Source organism: Nestor notabilis, unplaced genomic scaffold, assembly GCF_000696875.1.
Source record: "Nestor notabilis isolate BGI_N333 unplaced genomic scaffold, ASM69687v1 scaffold10003, whole genome shotgun sequence".
Lineage (NCBI taxonomy): Eukaryota > Metazoa > Chordata > Aves > Psittaciformes > Psittacidae > Nestor > Nestor notabilis.
The window spans coordinates 30,726-48,694 of NW_009922385.1; the positions used below are offsets into that span (position 1 = coordinate 30,726).

Consider the following 17,969-nt stretch of genomic DNA (forward strand, 5'->3'; position numbering starts at 1 on the left):
AACCTGGTCTAGTGTGAGGTGTCCCTGGCCATAGCAGGGGGATTGGAACTAAATGATCCTTAAGGCCCCTTCGAATCCAAACCATTCAGTGATTCTATGAATATCACACCAGAGCTGATTACTTCAATCAAAGCATGACTTACAGTCAGTGAAGTATTGCTTCACCATTTTATGCCTGACCTCTGTGCTAAGGTACAGCCAAACTACGGCTTGCAGTGTATTCCTAATCTCATCAGCACTGAGAATCACCTCTGGTCCTGCACACATTACAGCCAACTACTTCATGCAATTACCCAACACTGCTCAGACACAGACTCTTTAGAGCAGCCAGTCTGAGCAAGGGGGCAGATCCAAGAGGATAGAAGCAGCCAGATGTGAGATCTGATCTCAGTTCCATCAGCCTAAATCCCAAAGAAGCCTAAATGTTTAAACAGACTTTCCATATGATTTACCCCAGTATAAATAAGGCATAAGTCTGGACCTATGTTTGTCAGATTTTCCACTTGTGTGTAATTAAGAATCTGCATTATGGCCTCATTAACACTGGTTTTAAAAATTAAGCTCTACTCAGCTTTTAAAAAAGACCTATGTACAGACTTCTGGAAAACACTGAGATATTGAAAGTGATCATTTATATCCACCAAGGTTACTCAACTGATTACCTTGGTTTCAGGAACTCTATGAGAAATACTTGATGAAAGCTTATCCTGATGAAGCCCGTTTTGATTAAAGCCATTCTTCTTCCCCGATTCATGGCACTTTCCTAAGCCACCGCCTGCAGGCACTGCAAACCCACAGCACGGCACCAGCAAACCCAGCTCTGTAAACCTCCACTGTACTCCCTGCTCCCTCCCCCTTTTGCATCATTGCTACATTATCAAATCACAAAACACATGTTTATTAGCACCAACAAGTAATTAAAGACCAGAGGGACCAAAATGTTACAGTTCACTCAGGTTCACAAAATCACCACAGCGGTTCTGGTGGCCAAGAGAGTGTTTTGGCAACATACCCCTGCTGCCTGCAGCGGGCTCACAACTCCTCCACCTAACTGCATAAAGCAAAGGCACTACCATTATACTTGCTGAGGCAAGCTTAGAAACTGCCAGCCATTTGGCTTTGGTTTACGGGACAAATATATATATATAGATATATATATATATGATGGTGGTGTGTTAGACAGTCTTTTTCTTCTGTTTTAAATACACAGTTGTTCAAGACTCCCAAATGTCCTCAGCTACAGCTGGGGAGACGTTTATGTGTGCACAATGTATTTCATCTCTTGACAGAGACCTGGAGCATGTCAGCATGCCGCTGCCTCACCCTGCAGTGGCAGCACTCCCCACTGCCTGTCCCTTCTCCTGCTCCAAACTGGGACTTGTTCTGCAGCAAACCTCCCACCTGAATGTGCTCCTCCCTTCCTACCACAGTGGGGATGGGCAGGTAATAACCAGCAGTATCTTTACTACTCTATGCTTCACAATATTTCAGAGACACATGGCATTCCCGATGCCTTTAGCTGCCTTAGGAGAGGGAGGCTGCACCAGGAAGATCAGACGGGTGGCTCCTGCAAGCAACTAGGAGTATTAACAAGCAAAACACTTCTCAGCCCAACAACTGTACACCTATCAAGGCTTGCACACTGACAGACTCTAGCAAAGCCACAGAGCCTTAACCACACCAGCTCTCCCAGTCACAGTGCTAGAGGTGGTTTATCTGAGGCAGCCAGAGACCCACTAAAGTAACAGCAGGTGTTGCCCTGTGCTCCACAATTCCCTTAGCATACCAGGATGGCCAACAGGCCAGAGACAGTTAGGGAACTACCATCTGCTTTTGGCAGACCGCAATAAACTGGCAAAAATGCTATGGAATCAATATTTTCATATGGTATATGAAAACCTCTTCCAGTTCAAAATAGCATCCACCTGCTGGAAATATGACAGTGCAGACAGGGAAGCTCACAAAATCTCCCACACCTCTCCCCACAAGCAGTATTTGCCAAGCCAAGATGATCGTTAGGTTATCAAGGTGTAAGTGAGCTGCACTGCACCACGGAACTGCTTGAACACTCTGTAACTCCACAGGACAAAGAATGACAACACAGCAGGGAGACAGAATGTTATTCGCAAGCCCTTGTCATACCCTACAGGAATATAAGGCAAAGCTCTACCTGGATACATCTCAAAAACCAGGTGATCGTGACTGAAATACAAGTGACTGCAACAGAGGCAAATCAGAAATGGATGCAATTCATTAACTGAAAGTGCAATTAACTGAGAATCACAATTAACTGTGGCTCAGGAAGGTATTTAGACAAATTGTTGTGTACTGTGCTCAGTAAAGATGCTTTTCTACACAAAAGCCGAAGAACAGCCCCTCGGAGCATTGCCAACCTCTTCACCCACCAGAGGGGAACTGCTAGGCACCACAGGGAGCGCTCGCTCCACCACACCTATGCATTGCCAGCTTGGGATGCGTGTGTGTATGTGTGTGTGTGTGGAAAGCCATCTCTCAACAAATAATGGGTTTTCTGCCTTACCTGAGCTGTACCTGCTGCGCAAACAGTACATCCTGAATTGATCCGATGAAAATTTCTTCAGGAAATCCTAAATTCCACCCATAAAAAGATAGCTTTAGCAGAACATCAAACAATTTCTTCAGGGGTTGCTCCACTCCCTTACGCTAGTTTCACAGCATATTTCAGGCAAACAAACATGACAACTAATCTTTGTAGTTTAAGATCGACATGAACCTTTATAACACTAGTTTAAAGTCTAAACTAACAAAGATTTAATTCCATATAAGATAGATGTGCATTTATACAAGATATACACATAATGTCACATATAAGACAGTGAAAAGTACTTTTTAAGTGTGATCAAACTATATATACACTGTATGAAGACCTTTGCAAAAAAACCAAACCAAAATTACCAAACTAAGACTGGGATACAATCTTGCAGGAAAGGACAGCTCCTGAGTTTTGAAAGCTTTATGGAAAAAGAAAGATTTCTTGAAAAAGAAAATAAGTGTACCTTTTCTGCAGAACTAGAATATGCAGGAACAGGGAGTGAACAAAAAAATAACTTCTTTTAATATTGCTAGAATTCACCTGTATAATCTTGAGACCTCATTAATTTCACCCTAATGTTTATCCAGCTTTACAGTTTACTACAGGAAAGAGTAAATTACTACTATTTGTGTAATTTATACTAATAGTATAAAGAACCATTCAAATGCTGGAAAGGTACACTGGTAAAACATTCAACACTTCCAACTCTGCTCTCAGCAAGGCTGGACACTCTGGCAGATTGACTGTCAACACTGCATTCCTGTCTCTTTCCTGTTTTTTAATTTCCAAACTGGAGATGTTAAGTTTGTAACACTGAAGTGCCACTGAAATAGAAAATCATAAAGACAAATCAACACAAGTGAGAAAATCTGGAAAGTGTCATTTATGTGCTTAAAGATGCACATTTCAAAGTTTAGTTTCTGCTACCAGACTAAACCAGCCTGAACACTGAAGTTATCCAAAGTGCCAGCAATGTGCTGCCTCTCAAGTGCAAACAGAAATAACTGAGGCAATCAGGGCAAGCTAAATCAAGAAATAAACAGTGACACTGCTTGTTTCAGTGGGTGGGTTTTTGGTTTTGTTGTTGTTTGGTTTTGTTCTTTTAAATAAGATCTGCGTAACTGAGTGTACCCACAGTGCCCACAAGCTTTAAGCTAACATATAGAGGTAGAACAATATGAGTAAAAGTACCAAAATAAATTCAAATTTGGGAAAGGACCATCCAAACTGGGAAAAAAACAAACCCAGAAAAACCAAAATCAACTTGGCATTTCATTAAAAACAGAGTAGAGAAAGTATCACACCTCTTTCCAAGCAGGTTGCTCAGCCATGCATGATTGCAACATGCTTGACTTTGGGGGTCAGAATTAATAGCTATTAAAAACAAAAAAGGAGGGGGGTAGAATCAGAGAAGGAGACAAGGGAGAGGGAAAACAGGGCAGCTGGATGTGGAGGGTGCAAGGGGGCTGTGCCTGGGTGAGAGCCTGGAATACAGACAGCCAGTGGCAGGACCAAGGGAAGGTCCTGGGCAGGCTTCCCCTCTTTTGGAGTGTAAAAGCTTCCACATAGGGCTTAACTTTCAAGATGCAGGAAGGCTGTACAGGAAGAAATTTGTTTTACTGGACTGAAAGTCACTTACAGGGAAGCATTATTTGTTAGCCGTGCCTAAGGGCAGAAATTAAAAGCAGACACCCACAGGCAAAGAGAGACAGACCTCAAGTTTTTGATTTCTCAGCACAAAGAAGTCCCACTGCACTCGTGGAGGGAACATTTTTATATGTTATTTTTAATTGCATGCATTGCATTTGTGGTCATTTCTCCACCCTATTCACAAAGTTGCTATGAAAACCACGATGGGCAATTTTCCTGGGGAGACAGGGCTTAACTGTACCCAGACAGCATCAGGAGAATTAAGAATAAAGCAGCTCACATTGAACTCCTTTTTAAAGGGATTTTAATTAAGTCTTCTGAGAGGGCAAAGGGGAACATATGTGCTGAAAGAGGTTCTCAAGCTTTGTCTAAAGGAAAGAAATTGCCCACTCCTAGCAGTGTCAGCCATCACTGGAGTCACCCTAGCACCAAGCACAGCTGTATCACACATGCCTAGCACAGAAACCCTGCTCTGCGCTACACCAAAAACTTTGGGATGCAGCAAACCAGGACATATTGATTCTATATTCACATGGCTTGTGGGTGCCAAAGACAAAGCTGTCTGTGCATCAGCAAGGGCACTGTATAAAAGTAAAGGAGAATACAAGACACCCAATGTGTCTTGTATTGTGGAAATGGACGCTGTGTCCCATTTCACCTAAAGCAGAACAAGGAAATACACCTGCTTTTTTCTAAGTCCCAAAAGCATGTGCACTATTAAGAGCAGACAGACAGAACCCATCACTATAGAACAGAATAATTTAGGTTGGAAAAGGCCCTTGATGTCATCAAGTCCAACCACAAACCTCTAATGCAGAAGCCTGGTACTGGGCACAAACGCTGCTCCTATGAACACTGTCAGCAAGATCCACGTTACAAGCAAGCCCCAAGTCTGAGCAGGTTTCCTACATTTGGATCCACAATAGCGGGTACACCAGCACTAGAGAAACGCTCTGCTTCAGGTCTTTCTCTACCACATAACCACACCCTCCAAACTTCTCTCAAGAGGGCTGTGATTAATATTTACGTATTACAAACATACATTGCTTCAATTCACAGAAAGAGTTTACCTTAACTGTTATGTAGTTTTTTAACGATTTGGACATTTTGTCTTGACTTCCTTTAACGTGCAAATGCCCTACAACAAAAAACAAAACAAAACAAGACAAAAAAATTAATGAGGATAAATGAGCATGCTTCTGAATGGGGACTGAATGAGAAACACTGCACTGGAGGCAGCGTATGCTGTGACACATGTGCACCAACCATTTCAATGCAACACGTAACATATTTTAATAGCCTTGCTATCAAAAAAAAAAAAAAAAAAAACCAAACCACAAAAACAACCCTACCAAAACAGCAGCAGCATGGGCAGAGACATCAAGGGAAAAAAAAAAAAAAAGTCTCCCTTCAAGCAAGCAAATACTTCTCAGTCTTCACAGAAAAGCACCTTACCTGCTACTCTTGTAGTACTTACTACTTGTCATAGGGAGTGACAGGTTACTTTTTTTTTTTAAAATCCATAATTTTATCGTGCTGGCTGAAAATACCTTACATGTAAATGAGTTTTCTGCACTTTCCCTATTTCTACAGATTTTGGAGACTAAGAAAAAAGGGAAGGGAGGGAGGTAGCTATGATGCCTCATTTGACTTAGCTAATTTTCAAATGCAATCTCTGAGCATAGATAGAGCTTCCAATAGTCACACGGACTGTTGGCTTGCAGGGCTGTGGTACAGGAAAAAGGCAGTAACTGCCTCCACCACATTTAGGAAAGTATGTAGTGCTCAGCATCACAACTGAAAGCCTTCACTGGCTTCTCCTAATAAAAGAGTGATCTTGTATGTTACCAAGCACTCACAGCTAACACAATTTTTAGGCACTTCATGGCCTGCAGAATCCAACACTTTAGTGTACTTAGAGCCAGATTTTTTAAGCAGAAGCTTTTCTTATTCTGTAAGAGAATCATAGAATCATTTAGGTCAGAAAAGACCTTTAAGATCATCAAGTCCAACCATCAACCCAGGACTGCCAAGTCCACCACTAAACCATGTCACTGAGGGGCTCATCCGCACAGTTTTTGAACACTTCCAGGGATGGCAATTCCACTACTTCCCTGGGCAGCCTATTCTGATGCCTGACTGTTCTTTTGGTGAGGAAATTTTTCCTAATATCCAATCTAAATCTCCCCTGGCACAGCTTGAGGCCATTACCTTTTGTCCTACCACTTGTCACTGGGGTCAAGAGACCAGCCACCTCCTGGCTCCATCCTCCTTTCAAGGTAGTTGTAGAGAGCTATAAGGTCCCCCCTGAGCCTTCTCTTCTCCAGGCTAAACAAGCCCAACTCCTCCTGTGAGAAGGGGAATTATTATTTTCTTCTTTTGCAAAGGTGCCTAAATATTGACTGACTTAACTTTGAGCAGTCAAGCTTAAAATAGTTTATGTTTGCCTAATAAGATACAGGTAACATCTGAATTTGAAATAATATTCCTCTTCAAGAGTCTCAGCACTCAGAATGATTTCATTGAAGAATCAAAAAATACATGGATTTTCATAACTTTGGCTTGGCACTCTTCCCAGAGTACAAGTAGTCTAAAAATAAAGTCCTTTAAGCAGATTTATCCCCAGTGCAGGGATTTTCTTCCTCTAATGGGGGTTGCTCCTCCAATTCTGAGCCTGCTAAAATTCTAAAGTCTGTTTCCAGAATAAATTGTTTCTGAGGCTGATTCATTTGCCCTAAATAATTCACACTATCATCCTCCAGCAAATTTTTTTGACTTAATGAATGTAATCTGTCAGCTCCTGGAGAATCTCAGCGTACAAATTGCCCTTGGACTCAAGTTTGGATTTTTTTTTCCCCTGGTTATTTTTTCTTCTTGTTTTAAGAAGAATTGACTCCTCTTCAGTTAGTTAGTTTCAAAGAATATTTCTCCTGTAGTTTCGATTCTAAGCTTGAACAGTCAGATTCACTGTTTTTTCAACAGAAGGCTGCACCTGGCAGTAACCAGTGCATCCCAGTAGAAGCACAGAGAATTCCCCAGCACTTCAGGAGCAAAGCTTACCCTGGAGGATGCACCATCCTCTAGAGGCAATTGCTATTGATTTACAACAGGTCCTACACTGTGACCTGAAACTAGAATTCAATATTCATCCTGTACAATACAAATACATATAAAAAAGGAAAGCTCAAGTAACTCCCAGAGTGTACCACAGGCTTAACTGCAGCTCTTAGAGAAGCAGCTGAAGGAGTTCACCAACACATCTTGCACAAAGTACTGTTCAGCAAAAAGAGACACCGCAGACTTGAATGTGACTTTTTCTATTGACTTCAGCTGACCATCCAGAACCACAGCAACCCCAATAGGAAGAATAAATTTCAAGGCTTTCATCAATGGGAACAGTGCTAGTACTATCAGACAAGGATGTAGGTTCAAAGCACTGTACAGCACAAGCTTCACTGAAGCACTATCATGCATATCGCTCCACATAATGCCAAGGCAATATCATATGGTGAAGATCAAGCAAGTAAAAGACACTTTTGTACAGTTTAGTCAGGCATAGCCAGCAAGGTTAATTCTGGGGTAAGAAATGGGGTCTGTGACATCTGTGGGCTACACCAACAAATCACTCATACTCCATAGAGCACCTCACAGACAGGAACTTGGTCACTGCAGGAGACCCTGTGTTTTCATACCATACAAAAGCCAAACCTAAAAAAACACAAGCCGTTGCATTTGTACAGGCCTTTCAGGTCATTAATATTTTACTTACCAGAATGCAAAAAGTAATTCCCCCATTGCTCACACTGATGATACACCTCACACTGTGCAATTTCATTTTCATGATGAGGAAATGCAAGATCTATTCCACCCGTATGGATGTCCAGCTGCTTTCCAAACACTGCACTGTAACAATATTTTCCTGATTGGTAAGTAGAACACTATAAAAGATTTTTGTAAAAAAAAAAATAAAAAAATAAAAAAAGCAGAAAATAACACGATGAAACAACATATATTTAAGTGTATAGTTTAATCACTGCAGTTTTAAGGCAAGACTTTACACAAGTCTTATACTAAAACTGCAGCAGGACCCATATCTGGCCACAATTAATTCTCCTTAGTAGGAGCAATTATTTTTCTAAAGGCAAGCCCCACATACGCATGCATGTGTGTGCACACAGAGACACACAGTCTTCCCATGTGTCATGTTAACAAGTTGCTCCTCATAGCTGGCTAGATATTAATGCTTTTGCCCCTTTTGTGGACAAAACACCCTGGCTCACAATGGCTTTCCAGAAGCTGTTGGGGCACAGGAAGAATACAAGGAGAGATGGAAAGAAAGACTAGCTGTTACCATTTCCCAAGCTTACGCTCGTCTGCTTCCTCCTGTCCACTCCAAACCCAGCTTAAACACGCATCTTCTCAGGAGGGACCTCAGCTCACCCCCTCCCTTGCGCCATCTACAGAGGAGCACTGGCCACTTGCACTTTGCTCCAACAAAATCATCCAGAGCTGGGGAGACGGATGTGCAGAATGCTCAGGGGCACCAAGCCCACCTCACCTCAAGGGGAACTCTGGAGAGGAAATCAGACCCAAGTCACAGCAGATGGTTCCCTCCTGTAGGGCTGCACTAGAGACCCACACCTTCCTCATTCACCTTCCCAGGCATGTCTCAAAGACTTTTCAAAGTTAGTTCACCTAGCTTAAAGTGCTTTGAGATTTTTGGCAAAACAGCCAGATAAGTAGGTATTGCTTAAAATGGGCTCCTTGCAACCCTAACCACCCTATGATTCTATGGTTTTGTGCACTTCAGTTGCTTTAAAGAACTGTTTCACAGTGATGAAACTATTTACAGACAGAAAGTCACCCTTATAAATGCTTTTCACAATCTAGTAGTAATCACTAAAAACCCCAGGTGACCAGCAAAGCATATGAAAGAGAAACCTACAGCATCTGTTCCATCTGTTTTCAGCTTGGGTTGAAAGCTTAAGTTACGCACGGCCAGACCTAAATAATTTGTTATTAGCTTCCAAAAAAAGATCTGAGACTAACGCAGAACTAAGCACCACTAACAATCTTCCAAGAGAGAAGATATAAAGTCTCTTTTTTAAAAAACATAAATTAATAGGTCATAAGCTAATACAATGTAGGACAACCATCCTGTGGAGAAAATAAAGCTCCAAATTAAGAGCAAATTAATTCAAACCAACTACAAGCAAAATGCTACTACGCTCAGTTCATGTCATGCCCACAGAATATACTGCCACAGAGAAATGAGAATACTTAATACTGTGGCTGACTTCTAAAGAAAGCTGAATAACGCACAACTGCAGTTAAGATAAGGCCAACAAAACCTTACACACTCACTGCAGTCAGGATGGAGTCCCATACCCTGTCCTTCTGACACAGCACCACATGCTGAACTAGGTGCAGTAGAGACTGCAACAAGTGGAAGAGAGGCAAATGAAAGAGGTACCATAACCTTCACTAAAACTCTGGTTACTCAATTCAAGTATTTGCTTGTACTTGCTAATCAACTGTGTGATCCTGCATCCCATATTTTAAACGCAGGGTCTCTCTCAAGAAAAGGTGCCAAAACCTAGCAAGACAGCTACGCCGCTAAGGTGGAGCAGTGTCTGGGGCACATCCCAGACTGCACAAAATACTCATATTAAAACTGGTGTTCCACTGGTCAGAAAAACCACTTTCAATACTGCTGCTACCGCTGTACTGTGAGCAAAACCAAAAAACAGCACTAGATTTAAAACCCAAGAAATCTGACCTCGATATCGTGGAACACTCTATGTGCCATCCAGGTCTTCCTTCTCCCCAGGGAGAAGTCCAAGATAGCTCTTGAGGTTTAGCAGCCTTCCACAGGGCAAAATCTTTACCATGTCGTTTATCAGTATTAACTGCCAAGAACAAGCAAATTGTTAATGAGATACGTCTCCAAGAAAATAAGAAAAAAAGAAAGCAAGTGGAAATGCATTTAGTGAACTGCTCAGATTTTAACCTCTTTTGCTCAACTTCTCTTCCTGCAGCTTTGCTCCCTTACACAGGGCTTCCGGTTTCTCCATCAAGCATTTGAAAAAAAATAGTATGTTGAATTAGATTTCTTCAGGCTATAAAGATGGATTCAAGATTCTTTAATACATCTTATCCTTTCAGTTCTTTTGGCCTTCTCCAGTTTTACATCATTCATTTAGTTATTTATCAGCCAGTTTCCCAGGATAAACAGACTGTACTGCAGCAGGCAGGGTAACAAAAGCAACCCAAACCAGCACAAGGTTCTGGACTCTGTATTTTTTTTGCTGACAAACACATGATCTCACATTTGAGAGATACAGAACAGTACACCTACTTGGCCTGAAGGGACCCAGCTTGGCAATCAACTTGCACTGTTTTAAGTTCCCTTATTTAACACCTCTCATCTGATTTATCAACAGCTGACATTAGATTTGCTACTTTATTTATTTCAGACTGCTAGCAAACCCGTGGCGTATCACTGAGTCTGAACTAATCCCTGGAGCATTTCAGTATCAACACATTTAATGATGATTCACAGCTAATTTTGGAGATCTATCTGATGGTCATTTTTCTTGAGCCATTCTGCTTCTACTTAACTGATATTACACAGAGTCAGTTTTTATTCAGAATGTCATGCAATATTAAGGGAATACATTAAAAAAATCCATTACACCTCCTTCATCATTCAAAATTGATAAGAAATAAAGGGACAGAAATATAGCCCTAGTTTTATGCACTGAATCTTCATCTTCGCTCTTCCACTAGTTTGCCAAGCTCTGGCTGACCATTATCTGTTGACTCCTTCCCTCTTTTGGCTTTTTTTGAGTATATTGCTACAAAAAACAACTTTTCTTGGTTATAAGCAAAACAACAGTCAAAATCTTTAGAAATAACAGTAAATTTAGTTGTAAGTCACTTGATAGGAAAAAGGGTAAAACAGGCAATCAGCCACAATTGAAGCTGAAAGGCACATCTGGACATTGTCTAGTCCAACCCCTGGCTCAGCACAGGCTCAGCTGCAGCAGGCTGCCCAGGACTGTGTCCAGTTAGATTTTTAGCATCTCCAAGGATGGAAACTCCACAGCATCTCTGGGAAACATGTTCTTCTGTTAATCATCTTCAGAGTAACAAAGATTTTTCTAAGCTTTAAATGCAATTTTCTGTATTTCAGGTTGCAAACATTGCCTCTTGTCCTGCCACCAAGCACCACTGAGAGAAGACTGGCTCCATCTTCTTTATTCTCCCTATCACATGTTTATACACACAGGCAAGATGCCTTTGAGCCTTCTCTTCTCCAAGCTGAGCAGTCCCAGCCTTCTCAGCCTTTCCTCATATGAAAGATGCTCCAGTAGCTCCACTTTATTCATGGCCATTGCTGGGCTCTCTCCAGTATGTCCATGTCTGTCTCATACTGGGGAGCCCAGCATCAGGCCCAGATTCCAGGCACGTCTCACCAATGCTGAGCAGAGAAGAAGGATCACCTCCCTTGACCTGCTGGCAATGCTTTTCCCAGTGCAGCCCAGGAAGCTGTTGGCTGCCTTTGCAGCCAGTAACTGCCTCTGAATAACTGTCGACAGAACGCATTCCCTCTGCGAGTTGTAATGCTGAAACAACTCCAAAGTGGAGCAATTCACCTGAGCATCAGCCTGCCAGGCATTTTCCATAACTGCAAACAGATTCTTTTCAATGAAGAAATATTGAACTTCAGCATGCAAAAGGATGCATGAGACCTGCATCAAATTCTCAGGGCAGAGACCTGATCAGACCTAACTTTGGGAAACTACCAAGAGGCTCAGCAATTCTGCTCAGCAGCCAGACAACTGCAGCAAAAAAACCCACAAAACCCAGGGTACAGGCAGCAGATTGCTCACCCTCACACAAACAGGCTGCTTAGCAGAAGTCTGGTAATGTAAGTATGGTAAGTAATGAATGAAGCAAATTCATCCAGTTAGCATGCATCAAAAGAGTACAACTGCCTGAACAGTAACACAGCAGATGAAGTTTCCCTGCATTTACCCTTGAGTATCTCACTGCTGATTAGTGAAACAGCTGAGACCACCACATCACTATGAAATTTATATTAAGTATTAAATGACTGATTAAGAATCCTAATTGTTCTAAGGTACCAGAACACAGGTATAGAGGAAGCCAAGTATAAAACGAGACCACCAAGTTTCCTCTTGCACTGGCAACAGTGAGTGCCTCAATAAGTAACTGTGAAAGCAATGTAGTCCTAATTAACAAAAAAGTTGGCTATACACAACAGGTTAGAAAACCGTTCCAGACTGCTGAATGAAAGTGTACGTATAGATACATTACAAGTTCAAATGATACAAACAAGTTGGTGTCATGAACTTACCTGCTTCATCTTGGGTATCAGGAGAAATAGTAGTTAATACTCCGTATCTTTTTCCCCAAGACTTAACATCAAAATAAACATTGCCTAATAGAAAAGAAATGTTTAGTGTTACAGCAAAGATGCGGCACAATCACGAGGAGAACACTTTCCCTGAAAGCAAAACAAAGCGCCCTTTGACTCCCATTTTATTCACATTTAGAAATTCAGAAATACTGCAGAAGTAGTAGCAGATGTTTCCACATTACCAGCTCTTCTTCAGTAACCTCACTGCATGTGCTCATTCTGCACACAGGATAACTTTGTATTCTAGACATCTCCCCAGGCTCTCCCCTGCCCATACACAATCAGCAATCCCCTCCCTGACTGCAGTGCAGCCTATTGCTACTCCAGTTACAACGCACTCGAACCCTTCTACAATCACCAATTCTACTAGTAAAAAAAAATAATCCACATATTGTGCTTTGCAGGCACATCTTTCACAGCACAGAGGAGATAATCACCTCCTGTTTAGACCTAAGAGGTTCCCCCAGCTCTCTTGTAGGAGCCAGGCCAGGACTTCCCCACAGAGGCTTAGATAGCAGCTCATTACAGTAAACAATTATATTAATTGATAAGCTACATTTAACTTAGAAATTGAGTAACAGTTGTTCTGCCCACTCATGTCATCACAAATGAGTTGGTCACACCCGATCTGTTAATCAACACCAGGAAAGCCTGGCACAGGGTATCTCATCTGATCCCAAACCAGGATTACTGGGAGCACTGATTTCCTGTACATGTGCTGAACAAGGAGTTGCCCTGCTAGAAGTCTTACCTTGTGAGGTTGCGTAAGCTTGGCCATTAGCAATTATTGTTTTTATAAAGGAAATTATCTGAGGAATATTTTCAGTCACTCTCATATATACTGTAGGAGGAAGGACCTTAAAGAAAAACACATCATTAGCCTGTATGAAACATACTGCCAACCAGCCCCTCCACTCTAGGAAACAAACCTTAAAGAGCACTCTCCTCAATTTTATCTTTAAAGAAAAAAGCAAGCATAATACAAATGTCATAAGCAGCGTTTAAGATAATACCCAGAAGAAAAAAAGAAAATGGTGGCACTGATTTTCCCCAGTGCCCTACTCCCCACTTCTGACAGTTTGCACAAGGACCAAAGTCACCTTAAGCCAATGAAAGAATATTACATGTTTCCTACACTTTATATCAAGCTATTTCTGCATTATAGTAAATATGTATTATCTGTGAACCAAGGTTCTAATTGCATGGATAAAAAAACCCGATTGTGTTGCTAAAGAAATTTAACTGTTTCATTTCAAAGGTAGGGTTTGCTCCTTCCAATTTCCTTACTCAAAAGTGTACAATATCTTTCCAGAAGAATGAAAAAGTAAATTGGTACTCCCAAATCCCGTTTCCAAGCAACACTTCATGACAAAAGCAAACCAATTGATTTTTTTCAGATCAAACTGTCAAAATCAGATTCCTTACCAAAAGAGCTGCTTTAAAATATTCTTAACTTTAGAGGCTTGAGTATCTGTACCTTTAAGGCAGCCATATCTTGTTTGAAGTCTTCTTCATAAATACGAGCAAGAGCTACTGGTGACATACTCATCTGAAAAAGAGAGGCTGATTAGTAAATCATAAATCAAAGTAATAATATAAAATATTGCAATCTTTTATGAGACAGTTAATAGATTAATTGGAAGACTTACAGAGCCCCCAAGGTAAAGAGTCAGAAAGGCTTATTAACCTAACATCTATGGGGAAGAGATGCAAGTTATAAATAACAAAAGTCGTATTTCATTTACGCTTCTGAATTGCTAAAATATTAATACATATCTTTTAAAAGAAAGCAACCAATGATTAAAATAATAAACTCCTTCCTTCTCCCATTATTTTCTTCTTGAGAGGGTTTCCATTTCCAGTGACAACACATACTACAGTACACAGGACAAGAAATTCATTCAACTTATTGGCAGGGGACACTGATACCACCTACTTGTCAGAAAGACAGATCAGAGACTTGCAGGATGATACAAGACATTAATTTTCAGTGATTAAGAAAAATAAGCTATTTCAGCTGATCATGATTGATAAAGTTGAGGCTGTTCAGCCTGGAGAAGAGAAGGCTGCGTGGAGACCTCATAGCAGCCTTCCAGTATCTGAAGGGGGCCTACAAGGATGCTGGGGAGGGACTCTTCATTAGGGACCGTAGTAAAAGGACAAGGGGTAACGGGTTCAAACTTAAACAGGGGAAGTTTAGGTTAGATATAAAGAAGTTCTTCACAGTGAGGGTGGTGAGGCACTGGAATGGGTTGCCCAAGGAAGTTGTGAATGCTCCAACCCTGGCGGTGTTCAAGGCCAGGTTGGACAGAGCCTTGGGTGACATGGTTTAGTGTGAGGTGTCCCTGCTCATGGCGGGGGGGGTGGAACTACACGATCTTAAGGTCCTTTCCAACCCAAACCATTCCACGATTCTATGGTTACTCATAGATCCCAGTACAGAGAAAATGAACTAAAAGCCAGTCCCACACTTTACCAAGTGCAACAATTCTCTACCACCTTCTCCGCGTTTTTCATTCACAAGGCAATGGACAGGAACAGGAATCCTCGCAGATGCAACAAGAACACGCAACCCGGAGGAAAAAGACAGCTTGCACACGGCAAGATACTTGTTCTCAAAATTCAGAAGAGGCCAGGGCTTGAAAGATCTACAACAGCAAAACCTACCCCAGTGAGCAAAAGCATAGTATCAAAGTGTTTCAAACATGAGCTTTTACGTTTTCTCTGAGGAGAACCTACTGGGCAGAAAACAACATACTGTCAGTCTCTCCAGCTTGCAGGTAACTGAATCATTAACAAAATAAATCCAGTTTCATCACTTCTAATTACTGAAGCATCTTTAAGGGGTCTGATTTTTGGAGCACAGGTGGATACCACTATTTGGACAAGCTCCTGGACAAGGCAAGGCCCAGACAAACCAGATGTTCATCAGCAATGAAACTAGGAAGACGCTCTGCACTGAGAAACAAAGGCATGCTTCTGCCTAGAGACCAGGAGTATTCTTCAAACCCCACCAACCAGACTCATCTCCCTAGAAGCTCAGCTGCTTCTCTGACCAACAGAAGACAAGAGACAAAGATGCCTATAGGAGGAAGACAGGGAAACTCCTCCCCTACAGATGGACGTTCGAGACAGAGACTCATCTCTCTCTCAAAGGATTACTGAGAGTGTGCAGCACACTCATCATAGACTAGATGTTGAACTTTCAGGTTTTCTCTACATGAATCCCACCAGAGGATGGAGAACAAGCTTAGGCATGTTGATTCTACCACTGTAATGCTTCAGGTACAGAGGTCCCAACAACAAAGTCAGGATACTGAGGTAGAGGCCTTGGCCATCCAAACGATGCGCAGAGCAGAGCAGGCATTTAAAAAAAAAAAAAAAAATCACACAAAAGCCATGAAAAGGTAACTTCATCCAACCAAAGAACGCAGTAAATGAACACAAATCCTTTTAAAACATCATGTTATTTCTTCCTCCTAAAACACAAAATCTCCATAATGTTCTGACAACAGAAAAAAAAATAAAAATCTTAAAATGCACACATGTAGATTGAGAATGCCTGGGGAGTTTTGGTGTGGGGTTTTTTGGTTTAGTTGGTTTGGGTTTTTTGTTGAGGTTTTTTGGGGGATAGAGGTTGTCTCTTTTTATCAAACCATCTTAGAAAACTGCAAGTAAATGGACTAAGAGAACACACATGTATTTCTACAGCAGCAGCGCGCTAGTATTCATTTCAGTGCAGCACCCTATATTTAACTGCAGTAGTAACTGCTTACTTAAAGATTAAATAAAAGTGACAGCTGTCAAATTCTCCGGCTCCAAGGAAAGCTTGCAAGTGCAATCTGATCTAACACACTCATTTATGATCCATAAGACATGAATTACAGATCCTAAAAACAAAACAAAAAGTTTGAAACACAGAATAAAACACGGAATATACTCTTCAGTGTTTCAGGATCCAAAAAGCATTTAAAAAGGAAAAAAATAAAATACTGGAATAATCATTCACCAAGATCAGCTGGTAGAAGAGGTCTGATTCAAATCCAAATGAGAACCACTTATAGCCCAGCTCTTATCAAGACTTACCCCTATACTCAATGTCAGCTTCCATGTAGGTGACAAACTCTGACAAGACTGATAAAGCTTTCCAAGGTGCTGACATTGCAGCTAGATGGTGCTCAGCACCTTTCAGGAACCACCCTCAGCCTCGTGTGTGGCAATGCAGAAGGCTCCTGGCTGCTAAGTTTTGGGTTGCTTTTGGGATAATGTACCCTTTACTCAGCTGAGGATCCACCCCAGCTTTTTGTTCCCCACTGGCCTCCTAGGCAAAGGGCAAGGGCAGGAGGACCCCAGCCACGGGTGCTGTGACATAGTTCTCCCCACCTCTTCCCCTCAGAGAACTCTGCACCCATTTACCCCTAACAGCTAGCCCCCCAGGCTCCCAGCCCAATTAGAGCTATGTTTAAGGACCAGAAATCTCAACATTTATAATCTATTAAATAAAACAAGCAAAACTCATTAAAAAAAACCCAAAACAAAACAAAAAAAAAAAACCCAAACCAAACTCAGGTCAATTTTCCTATGTAAGCAGCTGTAGAAAATACCAAAAGTTTGAGTCAAAGACTGCAGCAAACACCTACCTCATTGGCTCTTTTTATTATCTTGTCATCTATGTCTGTGATCCCCATCACCATGATAACTTCAATTCCAAAAAACCTAGTCATTATCCTTCGAATTATATCGAACCTAACATAGGAGCTAGAAGAGAGGGGAGGGGGGGAAAAAAAGCCATGAGCCTTTAAACATGCAGTAGTAAGAACAAACTTAAACAAAAATAATCAACAGCACTAACAGCCACAGGGACACTCTAAATACCTCAATACTTGGATGAATGAAAAGGCCTTCAGTGAATAAAGTGCTTTTCCAAAACCAGTTACCACCTGCAGAAAAGTCAAGCAAATTTCCCTTGAACTGGCCTACCCTCTTCTGGCATTAGTGACACATTACATCAAATTTTCTGAGGGTTTTATTTTGTTGCATCTCTTTATTCAAGCGACGAAGTGCATTGGAAGGTACACGTGAGCCACGAGACTCTCTCAAAGCAAACAGTATGAAACAAGACACACAGATCAGATATTCTTGGAACACATCCCTCAGGCTTTCTATATTCTAACAGGTTTTCAAAGGCACAGGGCAGAACAGGGAGAAATAAAACAAGGTGCAAATGAACTTTGCTCAGGGTTGAGTAACAACTACGGCTGCCAGCCAACAATAAACTATTTCATTCACACACCAGCACAG

The 17,969-nt window shown here is 41.5% G+C and overlaps 1 protein-coding gene across 1 annotated transcript in view; it reads right to left on the reverse strand.

The window, feature by feature from the left end:
- CARS2 (cysteinyl-tRNA synthetase 2, mitochondrial (putative)) overlaps nt 1-17,426 on the reverse strand; it is a gene marked incomplete at its 5' end in the record, with an annotated part of 30,340 nt that extends 12,914 nt beyond the window's left edge. The window contains 8 exons of the mRNA XM_010011589.1: nt 2,540-2,606; nt 5,293-5,360; nt 7,992-8,125; nt 10,002-10,131; nt 12,606-12,689; nt 13,420-13,525; nt 14,146-14,217; nt 17,309-17,426. Coding sequence (XP_010009891.1) covers nt 2,540-2,606; nt 5,293-5,360; nt 7,992-8,125; nt 10,002-10,131; nt 12,606-12,689; nt 13,420-13,525; nt 14,146-14,217; nt 17,309-17,426 — 779 coding nt within the window. The remainder of the gene's footprint in view (nt 1-2,539; nt 2,607-5,292; nt 5,361-7,991; nt 8,126-10,001; nt 10,132-12,605; nt 12,690-13,419; nt 13,526-14,145; nt 14,218-17,308) is intronic.
- Between the last annotated feature and the right edge of the window lie 543 nt (nt 17,427-17,969).